The sequence below is a fragment of the Chelonia mydas genome, chromosome 1 (genome assembly GCF_015237465.2).
Source record: "Chelonia mydas isolate rCheMyd1 chromosome 1, rCheMyd1.pri.v2, whole genome shotgun sequence".
NCBI classification, from domain to species: Eukaryota; Metazoa; Chordata; order Testudines; family Cheloniidae; genus Chelonia; species Chelonia mydas.
The window spans coordinates 318269955-318288115 of NC_057849.1; the positions used below are offsets into that span (position 1 = coordinate 318269955).

Here is an 18161-nt window from a genome sequence, read left to right on the forward strand (position 1 = left end):
CTCTGTTGGCACACTAATTATATCAGGATCCTTAGACTGTTCATGCCAGAGAACTAAGTTGAGTCTATTCTCACTGCCCTCACCTAGCTGAGGGCATCTGTAACCACATTTTGCTTTCCAGGTTTATGGTGAACTGTGAATGTATGTTCAGTTTGTGAATCCATCTCCACACTAGTTCTGCTTCAGAAGGAACTGCTGCAGGGCACTGTGTACACTGTGTAGGCTGTGTACACTGAATTCCATACCTATTAAATAGGGACAATAGGTCTAAGTTTAAGTATGTTCGGGTTCCATTTATTAAATGGTTTACGTATTATTGTGGGCCAGGTTTGCATGTAACCTCTCTTTAGGGAGGGAGATTGGATGTGAATCCTGGGAAATGTTATGAACTTCAAAGGACTATACTAAACAATGTCCCAGACAAGAATGGACTTTTGGGACAAACAGTGTCAAATGGTTTACCTGGGTAATCTGTACGGGAAGGTGAATGCAAATTCTCCATCTCTGGTTATGTAAAAATCCAGCCTTTTGAAACTACACCCTGATGAGAGGACCACTGTCTGCCATAATAGTTCCTGGAACATGAAGATCAAAGGCCCAAGCTGTATAAAGGAAAGACTGAACAATTCATGGGTGTGCTAGTTCTGACCTAAGGCTGTTGTGAACTTGTAACCACAGAAAAAACCCTTTGAGAGGTTTGAAGGACTGATGCCTATCAGAGGCCTTGTTGGAGTTGGGACAGACGCTGGCAATCTGGGTTGCTGGGACTATCACAGTGTAGGCTGGGAACCATGCTGCCTGGAAAAACACTCTGGTCAGAAAGAAGAAAGAGGGAAAGGTCTCCATCTAAGAGAGGTGATGAGTGATGAGCCAGGAGCCTAGAGTAGGTGCCCTTGATGGACCACAGAGGGGAATACAGGTGCAGTTGCCCTGAATTGTGACAAACACATCACCTGCTTTTGGGCTCCTGACTCTCCCCTTCTACACAGTTTTGCTTCCACTTCTCTGGGGGACTTAGCTTGTGCTTCTGTGTCCTGCCCTTACTTGCCCCCCACTCCTCAGAGAAGAAAGCAGGGAGGTAATGAGGGAAATGTCACATATGTAGCGACAAAAAACTTGGCACCTCTGGGGTGATCCCACTGAGGTCACACCATTGTCCATGCCTGCCCTTCTCCAAGACCTTGTAAGTTTCCAGAAGGAAATCAGCAACTACTATGTGGAATGACACTAAAAGGTTTCTTTCTCTGTGGTTACCAATACCACAGAGACAGGAAAGGCAGCTGCTGCTCACGTGTACAGTGGCACTGTGCAGCCGCACATCAGAAAGAAACTAATTGCTTCATTCACAGTCTAACAAACCAGGAGAATAGAGTCCTGGCACCATGAGATATACACTGAATGTGGTTCTGACTGGCTCCAGGAGGACAGACAGCACCCAAGTTCAAAGAAGAGAATGGCCCTATCTTGTACATAAGGAAAACCAGTCTTTACTATACATTGGTAGAATATATTTACTGAATTTAATTTTCTTCCTGTGGTATAATGATCAACATTTTCCTTTTTAATAACTTGGAGCAAGTCATGTGGTTATGACTACTGATGTTAGGAAACCAACACGTCATCTGACAAATCTAGTCTGAGGCCTGATTAAACTTTTTAAAAGAAACCTGTTACAACTTAGCTTCATGGATGCTATAGACAAAATAAATCCAGTGATACATTATGATGTGAAACACTAAGCAAAGATTACAAGGTTACAAGCCTTTCTTTTTCTTTTAACTGTTTACTTTGGCAGTTTAGGCAAGCTCTGTTTGCCATATGCACACTTTTTATTTCTACACAAAGCTGTTTTAAACAACCTATACTGAGAAAGAAGAGCTATAGAACAAGAGAGATTATTTTTTGTTAACTTTTTCAAAACAGCACTGAAGATACTGCTCTTGTCCAAAGAACATATGCTTTTAAACTCGTTTCTGAAACAAATCCTTTTTGACCCAGAATGTCTGTTTTCCCCTTTATAAAGGCTTGGATTCTGATAGTAACCCCGAACATTGACTAATTTGACAAGCAAACATTGAAAGTTCTCAACTTTATCCATTTTCGCAAGATAAATAAAAATAAAAGTTCAAAATACTTACCTCATATACATTGAATTGTGATTGCCCTCTAGACAATTCCCTATAACTTGTTGTGAATTCTCCAATGAAATCATGGCTAGAAAAAAAAAGTTTTCAAATCAACACATACACAATATAAACTACTTTTCCATTAATTTACAAAAATACATCTAAAGTGAAGCACAGCTGACACATGAATAGACATGTGAGAAAAGCAATGCTAGCAAAAGACTTGTTATTCTGTTGACTTAAATATAATGTCTGTTCATTTCTCTTCCCTCCTAAATTATAATTATAAATAGATTTGATTGAATCCATCTGATCGCTTATGTTAACTGTACCCAACGCAGAATGAAGAATTAGATTGCAAATTTACAACCAGCACCGAATAAAGACTGTGGACCGTGAACAGAACCCGAAAGGAACTGTCAACAGTCCTCCATTCTCTCTCTGGCTCCCCACTTGCACCATGACAGAGTGCGAGTGTGTGTTTGAGAGAGAAGAGCGGTGAGTCGGAAGGGGAAGGAAGTAATTTGTAATTGGGAAAGGTCAGTCCTAAACTATGCTGATTCGTGCACTAGAGGGGAAGAGCCAAGGCTCTACTCACTCCTTTTACCTGTCCACCTACCTGCTTGGGAGGGGAAATAGTGGCTCTGCAGCTACTGCTCACCCCCGTGTGCTAGAATCCATTGATCACATAGTTCGTACAGCAGATTAAGGAAATTCTTTGTGGGGGGACAGACCTCAATATTGATGCAAAAATTATATTAATAAAATTATAACCAACTTTTAAAAAGTTTTTACAAACTTGTTTTCACCTTTATTGAATATGACTACAAAAATGTTATAGCCAAAATGCTTGAAAATATGACAATACACACGTTTAGCTAATTATGTTACAAAATGTTAAAGTTAATAAAAACATTCCAAAAGGTTTCTGCTTCTAGCTCTCAAGGACAAGCAAACAAATCATGTAGCACTTTAGGAAGGAACTTGATAGTAAGAGTTGTGTTATCAAAGCAATAAATCTAGAGGTAAAGTTGGCCTATAATACCCATCCCCTTCTTTTCTTTTAAAAGGAACGCTTGAGTTTAAAATCCACACAAAAAAGTTCCAAAATTATCCTTATTTCAATAAATGTATTTGTAAAGCATATTGGAAAATATTTATGGTGGAAAATGTTTTACAAAATATATTGTTGACTTCCAACTCACGTTTCCACTTAAATCTTTGGTGTTTGTTTCTCAAATGTTTAAGATGGCATAAGCTTATTTTAACATTTTATATTTGGAAATATTTTGTATCTAAATGCAAGCCTTCATATAAGAACTGCCTAATATCTTTGTTATATGAGTAGTAAAATATTTTATGTACAAATATAGCAAGACTATATAATGCTAGATTAAATTACTGAATATGTAACACCATTTAAGTACAAAATATTTCAATTAATGGAAAAAAAAATTAATTACTGGCAACACACAAGTAAAACCTCACCCAATGAGAAAATACAAGAAAATCTTCATTTCAAAAATCGTCATGTAAAGTTAATAACTTAGGCCAAAGACTTTCCAAGAGTTATTTAATTTTAATAACTACTTTAAGAACCAAAAACTTATATAAGGAATAGAAGTTTGAACTTTTTCAAAACAAAATTTCATTTTCTGTCAAAGTAAACAAATTTTTAAAAATCTAAGAAAATATAACAGTTAAAACTAACTTTATAAGTTATCTAAATCTTTTCTGTCACCAAAAAAAGCAATTAAAATGTTGCATATTCATTAACCAAACAGCATATTCAGAAGCTAAAAGTGTCAACTAGCCAATAAAAGCATAAAGCCATTAAAAAAAAAGTAACAGCAGCCAACTTGAATCTAAGTATTAGATCTCTTCATGTTCGGCATGGAGTCTAGTATTGGGAGTGGTTTCCTGCTGTACTTGGTGATGTGAATCTCTACATCTACTGGAGGAAGGAGAGCAGGAAAGGCGCACAACATATCTTTTCTTTTGAAACAAGTTCAAATGGAGAGTTCTGCCCACGCTCTACAGGTTGACCATGCCCAGCTGAATTACTATAGCCCCAGGGCTTACAATAATTCTTGGGTAAACAAACTTGCAGCTCTTCTTTGGAATTATTATTAGAGAGTAGCTTCCATATTGCAAAGGCCAAGCAGCTCTCATACCTTTAGTGAGCATTGGAAATTATGCAAAGATTGGGCCTTTTCTACAATAATCTAAAAAGAATATTAGTTGAAACAAGGAAGTAATTATGTGGAACTGTACTCCTTTCTTAATACACATACATAATAGCTATTGACATTATATGCATATCTAATTCTCACTGAAGAAAAATTAACCCCTAAAATTGATTTTAAAATGCACAAAATTTTCACAATCCAACTTTAGTGATTGTAATACAGAAGTATCTTACCTTCCATCTCTTTCCCAATCATACACCTCTATTTTAATCGTTCTGCAAAAGAAAAATATATATATATTTTTAAAATGCAAGTTTTCACTAAACACCATGCTTAATTTTTGAAAAAATATGCTAATGAAAACGCACTCTGTTCTGAAAGATTAGTTTTCCATTAAAAGCAGAAAGGTCAGACAGTTTGGCTGCTTGCTCAGTTTAAGTAGAAAATACTTGCTTGAGCTATTTAGTTATGATTTCCCATTATTTAACATTTTTAGCCATCCAGCACCCTACAAAAAACATTTCATACCAGCTAAGATTTAATACTAAATTCATTTTAGTCCAAGTAATTTTCTTCAAATAAAAAAAAATGTTAATGAAAATAAATACAATTAAAATTTCATTAAAGACAAAATTGTTCTTTTTACATGGGATTTATGGGATCATTTCCACAGAATATGCCTGGGATTCAAGCACAAAACCGGTTAACAAATTACAAGATTTAGGAGTGTACATTCCTTTCTAATACCATCTCTCACACATTGATAATGCAGAAAGTTCAACAGTGGAGTGCTCCAGAGTTCCGGCTACGATTGGTGTTATTTAATGTCTATTAATGATCCGGAAAAGGGCATGGACAGTAGGCAGGCAAGATTTGCCAAAAAGAAAAAAAGTTATTTAGGTTAGTCAAAAACTAGAGAAGACCGAGGAACTTCAGAGGGACAATGCACATGGGAAGTAATCATATGAACTACCCTACACATATCTTGGTTCTTAATTAAAAGTAACTAACTACTCAGAAAAAAGATCTGTTGCTGGGGACAGCTCAATGAAAGCCTCAGCTAAACATGCTGTAATGGTCAAAATGGCAAACTTGCCCCATATACCTGCCACCTCAGAGGTGGGGAGACTGACTGTGCCAGCAGAGGAAAGAAAACCCTTGCCCCTTTAAAGGAGCACATCCTCCCCCCCCCCGACCCCCCGCATGGGCTTGAGGATGGGGGGGCTCTTTGACTGATTAAGCAAGAATAGGAGGAAGCGGCATAATCCTACTGGCACTTACACACTCAAGCGGCAGGTTTATAAACACTTTCCCTTGTCCAAACTGCTATTCTGCACCCAGGACCAACAAATCCCTTCTCTTTGGGACTAGAGTAGGACCAGGTTTGCCCTTTGGTAGCTGGAATAGAATTACCAAGTTGGCATAGGTGCTGTGGGTATTTTCACCGGCTCAGTGACCAGGTGGATAGATTAGATTGTAAAACTCATGTTGTCAAAACATAGCAGGTACCCAGTGCAGATGCTTGTACAATAGGGGTCTGGTTCCCTGATAAACAGGAACGGAAGCAGATTAGAAGAAGGCATCTCCTAAAGATGATGGGGAATGGAGTTTTGGCTTCTAAATCTGGTGCAGTAAGGAGACAAATCTTCTTTCTCATACCATCGTCTTTCATGTGAGGAGAGGGCACTGGGATCCCAGCTGGAGGGCATAAGCACCCTGAAAATGGGGGCTGGAAGGACAGAAGGGGAGGAGAATGAGAACTTAGCGAGTTGGGGGGCAGCCAGCTCCAGGCTGGGAAGGAGGGCCCCAGGGGTTCCTACCAGCTGTCAGGCCCATTCAAGCCCCTCCTGGTTCCACTCCCTGGCCTGATCCTGGGCCCTGCAGCAGCCACTTCAGCCCACCTGGGTGCTGCTCTCACCTCCAAGCTGATGCCCCCACAGCGTGTGAGAGTTTATTTCCATTGCAGGGATGCCCCCCTCTTCTGTTGACACTGGTCCTGGGAACAGTGTGGGGACCAAGTTAAAGGTGTGTGGGGAGGGTGAAGAAAGCCCCCATCCCTCAAGTCTGACAGTGGATGAGTTATAACCAGACGGTTTCCCAGATGTTACAGCCTAGTTAAACCATGTTCTTGGTATCTTGCCTTTTTTTCCTGTGGTGTCTGGGACAACATTAGGATGCATATATGGAACGTAAACATGATGCCATTATAATAAATCAACAGAATGCCCACACCAGGATTACCATGTTCAGAACTGGTCACTGCATCCCAAAAAAGTTATAACAGAAACAGACAGGACTTAGAGTCAGGTGACAAAAATAACTGGAGACCTGGAAAGATTTTCATGAGAGAAACTGAAAAACTGAGAATATGACAGAAGCCCTCCAAAATGAATGGCATGCAGAAGGTAAACCGAATGCTCTATTTACCATTTCTTATAATTAAGGCTAAGAGTCTGTCACACATATTTCTAGTAAAAGTCACGGACAGTTCACGGGCAATAAAGAAAAATTCACGAAAGCCCATGACCTATCCATGACTTTTACTAAAAATATGCATGACAAAATGGCGAGCTGCAGGCTCCTCACGTCAACCAGTGGGGGCTGGCTCGGAGGTGCATGGTCCCCCATCACTCCGATGCCTCGGAGCTCCGGGCACCCCTGACTCCGCCCCGGCTAGGAGCTGCCTGCGGGGGAACCCGTCTCCCTCTGCGGCTGGGAGCTCAGGCCCCCGCAGTTCCCAGCCGCCGGGGTGGCGGGGAAGCCTACAGCTCCCAGGCGCTGGGGGCTCAAGTCACAGAGGTCTCTGGAAGTAAAGGATTCCATGACTGCCATGACCTCCATGACAAAATCATAGCCCTACTTATAATACAAGGACCAGGGGACATTCAATGTAATTGAAAAGGTTAGCAAATTTAAACCAAGAGGAAAAACTTCTTTATACAACACATAATTAAATTGTGGACTTATTGCCACCAGATATTATTACGGCTGAGACCTGTCTAAGACTAAAACTAGAATTGGACATTTACATGGATAATGGCTATATCCATGAATGTTAGCATAAAAAAAAAAATAAGGATCTACAACTATCCACTAATTGACAATATTAGGAAGAAACTCCTATTAGGGATGGGTTATTCCTTAATTGTATCCTAGAGAGTATTTTGTACCTCCTTCTGAAGAATATAGTATTGGCTACTGTCTGACACAGAATATTGGATTAGTTTAGCAATCAGATCCAGTATAGCAATTCTTATATTGCTAGGTATTTCTTAATATTATTTATGCATTCATCCGACACGCACAATGTTGACAATGCGTTCTTTATATTTTAGGAAATTATACCCTAAACTGCTGAACTATTAGGCACTTATCCATCCATAAGACAGTCTTCAGTGTCAGAGAGAGCAGCAAATGTTGAATGATAACATACATGAAAAAAAGTTTCCCTACCTGTTTCCCTGCCTCCCACTCTTTATGGGTGATTGGGAGAAAATTCTCCTGCTTCAAAGGGTCACTGCTGCTACTGTATACAGTATTGAGGAAAATGGCTTCCTCAGAACTAACACACTAACAGATCTTGTTAATATCAAACATCAAGACTGATACGTAACAAAAACCACCAGGAGATTGTATCTTCTCAGAAAAACCATTTACTGGAAGAGGAACATTCTGCTTTTGGAAAAGCTCCAGTACTGAATGGACTCTATTCAATATCAGTGAGGTGAACTAAGGACATAAAATAATATACCTACTGATTTTCCTCCTTCTTTTAAAACACATTAGATTAATTAATTTTAGTCCTCAGATCACTGGTTTGATGTTCTTTCCTGGAAAGGAACTCTTTCTTGGAGGTATGCTTTACAAATAGTTGAATGAATTAAAGAAAAAAAATCAATGCTGTGGGAACTGTTTTGCCTCTCTGTTCTCTTGTAAAAGAGGCAATGAGGGGATGAGGTGGTCTGGATGTTCTCTCTCTTCCAAGTAAAATTTAAGGACTTGGACTGCATCATTTAATATATAATATTAAATTATATATATTGGTCTTCTGCAGTTTCCACGATATGCTATGCATCAAAGGTCTTCTGCAGTTTCCACGATATGCTATGCATCCGATGAAGTGAGCTGTAGCTCACGAAAGCTCATGCTCAAATAAACTGGTTAGTCTCTAAGGTGCCACAAGTACTCCTTTTCTTTTTACGAATACAGACTAACACGGCTGTTACTCTGAAACCTGTTAATATATAATATGTTTTTTTAAAAACATAATTTCAGGTTCATGGAGAAGGAAGTGAAGGACGCCTCCTGATTAGTGTGAAAGTTACTCTTTAGAACAAAAATGAAAACATCTCCAAAGACTAGTTTGTCACACTGGTGAAAAATTATGAAAATTAGAACTAGCACTGGAAAGGGAAATACCCGTGTTAGTTTATCATAAAAAGTAGCACATCACAAGAAGTCTGTTATTCTAGCTATTTGCTACTTGACTTCAAGATCTGAGAGGTGTGCTAGTTACTTAGCCAAATACACCTTGACACTTCAGCCACAAACCATGCCACAGTGACTGATAGCTGAAAACTGTCATAATAAATCAGTTCCTGAGACAAAAGGTTGTTTATGTGGTGGCCAGGGCTTCTGCATGGTCCAAAGTGTCAGTTCAACAAACCAGACACTTGGGAGACCAACCTGGTTCAATTTTCTTCGCAACTTGGGAATAAGGGTTAACAGAGAAGGTATGGTAATGTTGGAATTTTTACAAAAACAACAGATAACTTGTCTATGCCTTTTAATGTGGTTCCATTTATCCGCTTTAGAATAGTTACACTTTGCAATTGTGGCAAATAGCCAAATCTCCCATGAGTTCTCTACCCCCACTACAAAGTAGATAATATATGTGGAAAAAGAAAAGGAGTACTTGTGGCACCTTAGAGACTAACCAGTTTATTTGAGCATGAGCTTTCGTGAGCTACAGCTCACTTCATCGGATGCATAGCATATCGTGGAAACTGCAGAAGACATTATATACACACAGAGACCATGAAACAAAACTTCCTCCCACCTCACTCCCCCGCTGGCAACAGCTTATCTAAAGTGATCCTCAAGTAGAGCCATTTCCAGCACAAATCCAGGTTTTCTCACCCTTCCCCCCCCCCCACACACACATACAAACTCACTCTCCTGCTGGCAACAGCAACTTGAGGATCACTTTAGATAAGCTGTTGCCAGCGGGGGAGTGAGGTGGGAGGAAGTTTTGTTTCATGGTCTCTGTGTGTATATAATGTCTTCTGCAGTTTCCACGATATGCTATGCATCCGATGAAGTGAGCTGTAGCTCACGAAAGCTCATGCTCAAATAAACTGGTTAGTCTCTAAGGTGCCACAAGTACTCCTTTTCTTTTTACGAATACAGACTAACACGGCTGTTACTCTGAAACCTGTCATATGTGGAAAAAAGGCTTCTCTATTGCTTATGGTACATGATAGAAAAACTCAGCCAGTCTGTAGCGATATTTATTTTCCCAGCTATGTGAATGAAGTGCCAAAAGTTTCTTTTCTGCCTATTTCAGGATGGGTAACTCTTCTTTGAGCAGGCTACATACTCTCCCCAAAGGGTTCCATGATGAGAAGGCTAGCTATTGATCTTCAATTTTATACATTTCACATGAGATGTGCAAGAGATATTTAAACATGTCTTCAAAACCTACAGATTCTGAAAGTTCACACTGGTGTACAATTGATATTATATACCAAAAGGATTTCATTTAAGTTTCTTGTATTCTAAAACATTTTTTCATTATAGATTTTTCACTCTGAGAAAACAGGTTATTCTTTCCCTGACATGAATGAAAGGAGGAGATCTTCAGAAAGTTGGAATTTGGATGCATGATGATAGATCTGTAAGACTGATAAGATCTGAAAATGCTTTTTTAAGCATTACTGATTAATTCATTACAGGAATGTGTATTGTCTTCACCATCATTAGCAAAATATCTTGAAAGAGTTCAAAGTAGCACTGGCTAGAAAATCAGTAGGTATAATGGCACTACCCGAATGTCAACATCTTTAGTGAGAAAAGATGCATTTAGATCTGCCTTCAAGCCCTTGTCATCTGTATCAAACATATACCTCCTTTAAAGTGTTCTTCTTCCTGTCTGACCGATCAGATGAAGCTGTTCACTATAAGTGAATATACAATTTCTTAGAGCCCTCTGAAATATGGGAATTCATAGAGAGTTTCATAACAAAATTCAAAAATTCCACTTATCCTTGAGGAGTGTTTCATAATTTATTAAACACCTTTGTCAGCTAAGATTTATTGTCCAGGCCCTTTTAAAACACAATTGATCCTTTTCGTCCTCTGTTTGAAACATATGTGGACAATTCTTTCATTTTTGTAATGATTGGGAAAAACTTTTTCCTTTACTATAGAAAGTAGTGCAATATACTGAGACAAGAGCCTTGAACTCTACTCTGCTTGTGTCCTCAATATTAAAAATACCCAGGAAGGTGTCCTCAACCTACAGTTCCAATAAGAATGTTAAAGAAATTTCCCCTTCTCCTCAAAAACTTTGGGTCAGTTAGGCTTGGATTTCTGTGTATCCTTTAGGGAGAGAAAGGCTTGCTAGGCTTATTATCATGAAAGTGTGGTTCTCAACTCTTGGTGAATAAGAATGCTTCTTGCTCTTATGCTGCTTAGTACTGACTACTTGGAGTAGGCTGAGTGACAGACTGCGGTGTACGTTTTTGGTGTCCATTGAGGACTGGGTGAGATGTACCGACAGCTCCAGATACAAGGCTGAGACAGGGAAGCAGGGACACGATAAATGGGCTGAGAAGGGCCAGTTGCAATTGCAACAATGTCTCAGTGCACCTAGAAAACATTGGTGGTAACAATGAGAGGTAGTCAACATGTAGAGTTTACTTTTTTTTTCTTGTGCGTCCTGTTAGAATTTAATGTGGAGTATGTCTATTTGTAAGAATTTTGGAGATGCCAAACATTTCTAGACTCTGCGCATGGTTGGGTCTTGAGCTGGTCTGACTCCTATGTACTTCAGGCACACAGGGTCCAGCTGCCACATACATAAGGACACTGCAGACAAAAACCATTTGATAAAATACCTTATTTTTTGGGGACTTTTTCCCAGCATCCTCTAATGTACAAGTTCCACCCCTGAGGAAAGTAGTGCACCAGTATTTGCTTCTCACTGAAGCAGAGTAGAAACTAGTTTCTGTGCACAGTAGTAGCAGGGACTCCTTTTGATGGAGAGAGGATTATTTACTAGTTTGAATTACTCATGATACTTGCTGCATGATTCATATTTTTGCCTTGCTCATTTATGTGAAATGCCTATTTCTTGTGACTTATCTCCTAACTAAAAGGAACTTTGTTCACATCTAAGTAAAGGATTCAGATAAATATTTTTTAAAATGTAACCAATGTTTTGAACTAATTTTGTCTTCTAAAATGAAGATTAAATAACGCAACCAAAAATTCAGAAGCAGCAATGCTTACAGAAGTTATTCACATAAGAATTTGTAAGTGAAAAGAAAATTATCTCTGCATATAGAATTCAGTCTTTATCTTACCTGTCATAGTCTCCATTACACAGCGCTCTGACAGAGATCTTGAATGCCTGCCACACTGGATTTAATGTATTTTTTACAACTTCTGTCTTGTGACAGATCGTAAAACTGAAAAAAAATAAATAAATATTTGTTCACTTTTGAGTGATCAGATGTGGAGTCACAAATATGCAGAAGTAGTCAATCTCTTTATTGCTCTACCTCAGTATTTAAATAATTTAATTCTAAAGCTAGTATGTCCAAATACAATCTAAAACAGAAGTACGATGAAGTCTAGGACTAGGAAGATTTTACCTAACTGGAAAAGGGCAGACTTTAGAATTTATAAACTTGCAGTTGTGCCAATTCATGACTGCTGTGTTCATTTTAACTGCGGTATTTGGTTCTATAAACGTTGGAACTCGGAGAAGGTGAGCTGGGTCCTTGTTACTCTTTGACTGCTTGCACAGTGAACAACTCTTGAGCTATTTTTCTGGACTTGGACAGACCTACTTCAGAGAGACCAACAGGACCCTTCTAATGCATGGCCTAGCTCCAGAAAATGTATATGGACCTGTTCTTTTTTTTTTAATGCAGATCATTTTTTCTGAATCATGTGATTCCACACATCCAGAAAAAGTTGCATGTATGTGGCCACTGACACCCACTGGACACTAGGCAGAGAGAATCCTTTTAGAAAGTTCAAACCTTGAAACCACATTCACTGAAGGATAGCAAGTTTTAGTAATCTGTCCATTATCTGAGAACAGCTGCAGGATACATCAATCGCAACAATCAGAAGGAACTACACAGAAATAGGACACTTAAAATGTTGAACAGACCCAGAAGCTGGTTAAAAAGAACAGTGAGTGCAATTGACTTTAAAACTTGTTTCACAGCTTGCATCACTTTGCTTTATCTTCCATATGGATAGGATATGTCCGCACAGATTGACTTGGAAGGAAATCCCAGGTGGACTATTCTGGGTATTGGGATTATAGAATTTTTGGTGGAATGCACAACTACTGTAGCCCCAGGAACCAGAACAGAATTTAGATCTGGGTGTTCTGCAAGTTGTTTTCTCAGGCCAGCTAATCATACCAGTAGAGAACCATAATCCTCAATCCTTCTCTTAGAAAAAGATTTCCAAACTACACATGGAAGAATATTTACTCCACTAAAAAAACAAATCAAAATCTGAACAAAAATTGTGGAACATTGTAAACCTCATGTCCAATCAGCCTGCGCTTATCACTTCTCATTTCCCACTGCTTTGTTTGTATGCACAAGATTGTAAACTTACTGAGGCAGACCATGTAGTCGTTCTTGTCTGAGCAGTGTCCAGCCACTATTGCTGCTATGTAAATAATAATCATTTGCTTCTGGAGACAGGTTGTAGCAACAGATACCCATACATGCCAAGTTTTGTGCAGCTCCATGTAACATTTCTTGACAGTGAGAAATAGTCAATGATATCCCATTCAGGGTCCGTTTGTGTATCAATTCCCATAATTTCTGTTTAGAGATACCATTAATTTATTTTAAAAATGATCTTTTGGCCCTCATTTTACATTCAAAATAGTGAAAACACTATTGGTCAGGAATGAGATTTTGTACCAGTGGCATCTCAGTGGCATTAATGATTTGTTTTTTGTTTCTTTTAAAATAAAGAGCAATATGATGGCACATCTCTTATATTCATGATTCAATTAACCTCAAGGGTGTTGAATAAAAGTTATTTTAAATTTGAAATGTTTTTTCTTCAGAAAAGAGGTACTGCAATGAATTCTAACGTGGCATCTATTTATCAGTTATCTAAAATAAGTTAAAATGTATTCCCTATAAATGATTCCATTAAATGGGAGATATATTTTGGAAATGGAAGTTAAGTTTTGATACCTATAAGTACTTTGTAGCTGAACTGAAAAGAATCTATTCTACTTTAGGTTTGGAATTTAATACTAAAAATCACACTGTTAATTGTTTGGATGTATTGGTTACCAGTTTTATAACAAAATAACTATCTCTCTCCTTTGGAAAATTAGAAGAAATTATTTATTTTAATCATATATAAGATCTAACCTGAGCATTATTAGCTGTTTTACACCTAATTGTTGAGTTAGGGGAATATGACCTATTCAGATAATGTACAACTAAGATGTGTGAAAGGTTTATGACACATAGCTGTTTATAATTAAACAACATATAAAAAAAGAGGTTATAATTTGAAAGGTTAGGACTCTTTAGGCCTAGTGCTTGGGGTGCCTCTCCAGTCCAGTCTTCTATTCAAATCAAATAGGATCTTGCAGATTTCCAGCCCAGGCTCAATTAGAAGAGCGCCTCTGAACTGCGGATTCCTCAAAAGTCCCACACAGACCTGCTTGCAGCTATAATGTCCGATAGTCACACCCTGTTCCAATGACTGTGTCCTGGCTTCTGCTGCAGCCTGCTCTGTACACAGTTCCTTGGGGATTTCTCCTTGCGTCTGGCTTCCCTGGTGCTCCTAGCTCCTAAGCTGCTGCTATTTTCCCAAGAACCAGATAATTTCCTGGGTCGGGGTCTTTCCTTCTATCTGATAAGGAGAAGGGGATGTGCAAGGGTGAGGGGGCTGATGAGAATGACAGTTTCTTGCTTACCAGGTTCATCAAAATCCTTTCCTAAGCTCCACAAACCCTATCTTTTATTCTTGTTCTTATTGTGAGGGAGCCCCTGAAGCTCTGAGCCAAGCTGGGGAGTATCGATCCAGCCTCTCACAGGAGTTCTGAAGTGCTGCTCCTTGTATCCCATTATAATCAGATTTAACAGGCTACTTGTAGGGTTGCCTCCTCTGAGGTACAAAAAACCTGGGCATCTGGGATGATCCTTAGCTCATAAAAATGGACAGCTCAGTGTGTGCACTGAGCACCCTTACAAATTACCTAGGACAGCTACCTCAAAAAAGGGATGATCTTCAGAAAACTGGGACAGGTGGCAACCCTAGGGGCAAGTAAGGAATTAAAGGCTCATTGTGGTCACTATCAGCAGCATACAGAGGCAATTATGCCTACCACTGGTGGGGTGTGGTTCTTATGGACAGCGCTCAGCCACACTTACCAGCACTCAGGAGGTTCCCCATTGACTGTCTATTGACTGTCTGAATGCATCAATGGAAGGGAGAGGAGAGAGTGGCCTGCAATTTTTCAATAGAGGCCCAAGTACTTTCCTGCTGCACTTTATAATCTTTCGGAGCTGAGCTGTTCCAGCAAACTGCCTCAGAGAGGCACAGTTCTTGGCGACAGCCACTTATATAGAACAGCTTATGCTCCAGAATTTGCCAGTAAGGCTAGTTCCCCATGGACCCACCATCAGGCATGGCTAGCCTCTGGACTGCCACATTCTTGAATATGACAATGAGGAGTATCCCAGAAAGGAAGACTCCAGAAAACAGGTTAAGCCAATTGCTAATAGACCCACATAAGCAGTCCCTGGACCAGGAATTAGTAGCTCAGATATTTCTTAAGTGGAACACAACAGAGATAAATCTATTTTAGTGACTTAAGCATGAACGTAGAAGACAGACACATCTGAAAATCATTTATGTATTGAGAGGTTTTGAAATTTTGTTCATAAGTCTTTTTCCCTCAGGACTCTAATGAAAAGGTTAAAATAGATCTCCAAACTTGCAGCAAAAGGACTCTTCTCTAAATCAATCTTTGTGCATTAATATATTCTTCACAGATGCATCTAGAATTCTATTAACATGTTAAGGTATACCACATGATCTATTTCCAACAGTAATAAATTCCATGCCATTTTTCATAGCACTCTAGGCTTACTCACAAACCCAGCTTTAAAATGCCTTAGTTACGTTATTTTAACTGTGTGCTAAAATAATAGTCTTATTTCTACATTGCCATACCATTATCTAGTTTAGGTAAATGAACTTGTTAAAATAGTAAACTATATTCCAAGCAATTGTTGTTACAGAATAAATTAGAGCTTGCAGTCTGACAATCATCATCAAAATGCAATAACTGTGTATTATAACTACCAACATCAGATATCCCTATTGTCTTTATAATTTTGTTATCTACCTGCCATCTTCATTGCTTCGATAAAATACTAGGAAAGGGTCAGATTTCCCAAAGAAGTCCTTCTTGTCTAACTTGTTTGCACAAAACTGCATAAGTACAGAATCCTAAAAAAGAAATAAAGACACAAATTATGCTCAGCTTGTCATCTGCAAAAATAAAGAACAAACAACAAAACAAAGTAGTTCATTTATATGTGAGCATTTAAGATTACTCACCTTCAACATAATCTCTGCACATTCACATTCTTGGGATATGCCAACAGTGCAGCTTGACCCAGTGAAACCTTCTAGAAGCAGTGCTCACTGAAGTGCTCTCAGACCCCTTTTGTATCCAAGCATTTGGAAGGCAGTACTATAATAGGGAGACATGTCATGGTGCACCAAATGCCTCAGTTCCTTCCATTGCCTTCTTGGGTCCAAAGCTGAAATTATGACTGAGTAAGAGGGGAAGGTGGGTGGGGAGTGTGAATATGAAGAGTTCATCTCAAAGAATTTGGTTACAGACAAGTAACCTTCATTTCTTCTTTGAGTGGCCTCTGCACTTTCCTACTCTTAGGATAGTTGGATAAGCAGTACTCTTGTCTCTGGATAGTACAACATGGAGTCCTAGTTAAATAGAGACTGTAATACTACTTCACCAAGTTGCATCTGATCTAGATGCCAGCTCTAAGGAATATTTCTAACGTTATGAAATAGAGCTCCACATGGCAACTCTACAGATTTCTAATATGAGAATATTGTAGCTAACAGCACAGACAGCAACTCCACCAACAGTATGTCAAAGACAGGCTACAGAAGCAGCCCTTGCTCCAGCCAAGTGCACTCTAAGCCCTTCTAGAAGAGAAACAGATGTAAGTTTATAAATCTTTCCATACTTATTCTAATTCACTTAGAAAGGCATTGGTATGTGATTGCCTGACTGTTACTCTTTTCTGAATGAGAGGAAAAAAAAAACCTAGGTGACGGCTTGTATTCCTTAGACTGAACCAAATGGAGCATTAGCCCTCTAAGTTGTGCTTCCCTGAGTGAAAGTAAAGCTTGGGAAAATATACTGTCAAGTTTATAGACTAGTTAAGATGGAGTTTTGTTACAACCTTGAAGGGAAATTTCAGGTGCAGACAAAGGACTATGATATTTTTGTGAAAGACTGTAAGGGAGACAGGGGAAATCAGCCATAAGAGCCTGCAACTTGTTCACTCATCTAGTGAATTTAATAGCTACCATAAAAGCTGTCTGAATTGTGATATGAAACAGGGAACAATCTCTCATAGTCTTGAAAGGAAGTTCCATGAGCTAAGTACTAGATTGAGGTTCCATGTAGATATGGACTCACTAATCAGAGGGCAGATGTTCATTAATCCCTTCAATAATCTTATTATAGCATGTCTAAATACAGTATTTTGCTTGACTACATTTTGATGGTATCTTGAAGCCAAGATGCTTGTGAGATGTACTTTTACTGACAGTTAGGACAGCCCAAAGGATTTCAAATGAAGTAATTACTTCAGTATGGACTGAACAGGAGCTGAAGCTTGGTTCATGTTATTGTGGGTTACACACAAAAAGAAACTTTTCCACTTATAACTGGTGAGTTGACTGCTTCCTGGAGTTGAATAGACTCTCCTTTACTTTTTCCAAACAGATAGCTCAAGTTCTATGACCATGCCTTCAAGTGGAGAGAGTCTGAATACGGATACAATACAATTTCTCTGTTAGGTCAAAAGAAAATGGGTATTTGTGGCACCTTAGAGACTAACAAATTTATTTGAGCATAAGCTTTCGTGAGCTACAGCTCACTTCATCGGATACATTCAGTGACTGAATGCCACTAATGTCTCTAAGGTGCCACAAGTACTCCTTTTCTTTTTGCGAATACAGACTAACACGGCTGCTACTCTGAAACCTGTTAGGTCAATAAGTCTGGAATTGCAGGAGACAGATAAAACCCTTGTGATGGTCACAGTACCTGAGAATGACTAATGTCTTGCTCAGGCCAGGGCAATCACAATAACCTTGGCTTTGTCTTATTTATTTTCCAGTGAACACTGAATTAGAAGAATTGGGGGAAAATGCAGAGAGGAGACCTACCTCAGAGCCTAGAGGAAATAGAATATAAGGGTTGGAAGGAACCTCAGGAGGTCATCTAGTCCACTGCCCTGCTCAAAGCAGAACCAATCCCCAACTCAATCATCCCAGCCAGGGCTTTGTCAAG

General features: G+C 39.0%; 1 protein-coding gene across 17 annotated transcripts in view; it reads right to left on the reverse strand.

Moving 5' to 3' along the window:
- CPNE8 (copine 8) overlaps window positions 1–18161 on the reverse strand; it is a 285586-nt gene that overhangs the window by 144997 nt on the left and 122428 nt on the right. For 12 of the 17 annotated variants that reach the window (XR_005223777.2, XR_005223778.2, XR_005223779.2 and 9 more), the window contains 4 exons: window positions 15951–16054; window positions 11902–12006; window positions 4549–4590; window positions 2139–2214 (listed from right to left, as the gene is read on the reverse strand). Coding sequence is in view for 12 of the 17 variants with exons in the window: in XM_043551226.1 (XP_043407161.1) it covers window positions 2139–2214; window positions 4549–4590; window positions 11902–12006; window positions 15951–16054 (327 nt within the window). In the remaining 5 variants the exon portion in view is untranslated. Of the gene's footprint in view, window positions 1–443; window positions 576–2134; window positions 2861–4548; window positions 4591–11901; window positions 12007–15950; window positions 16055–16165; window positions 16302–18161 lie in introns of those variants that run through there. The other 5 variants (XM_043551195.1, XM_043551211.1, XM_043551249.1 and 2 more) reach the window with 4 other exon arrangements.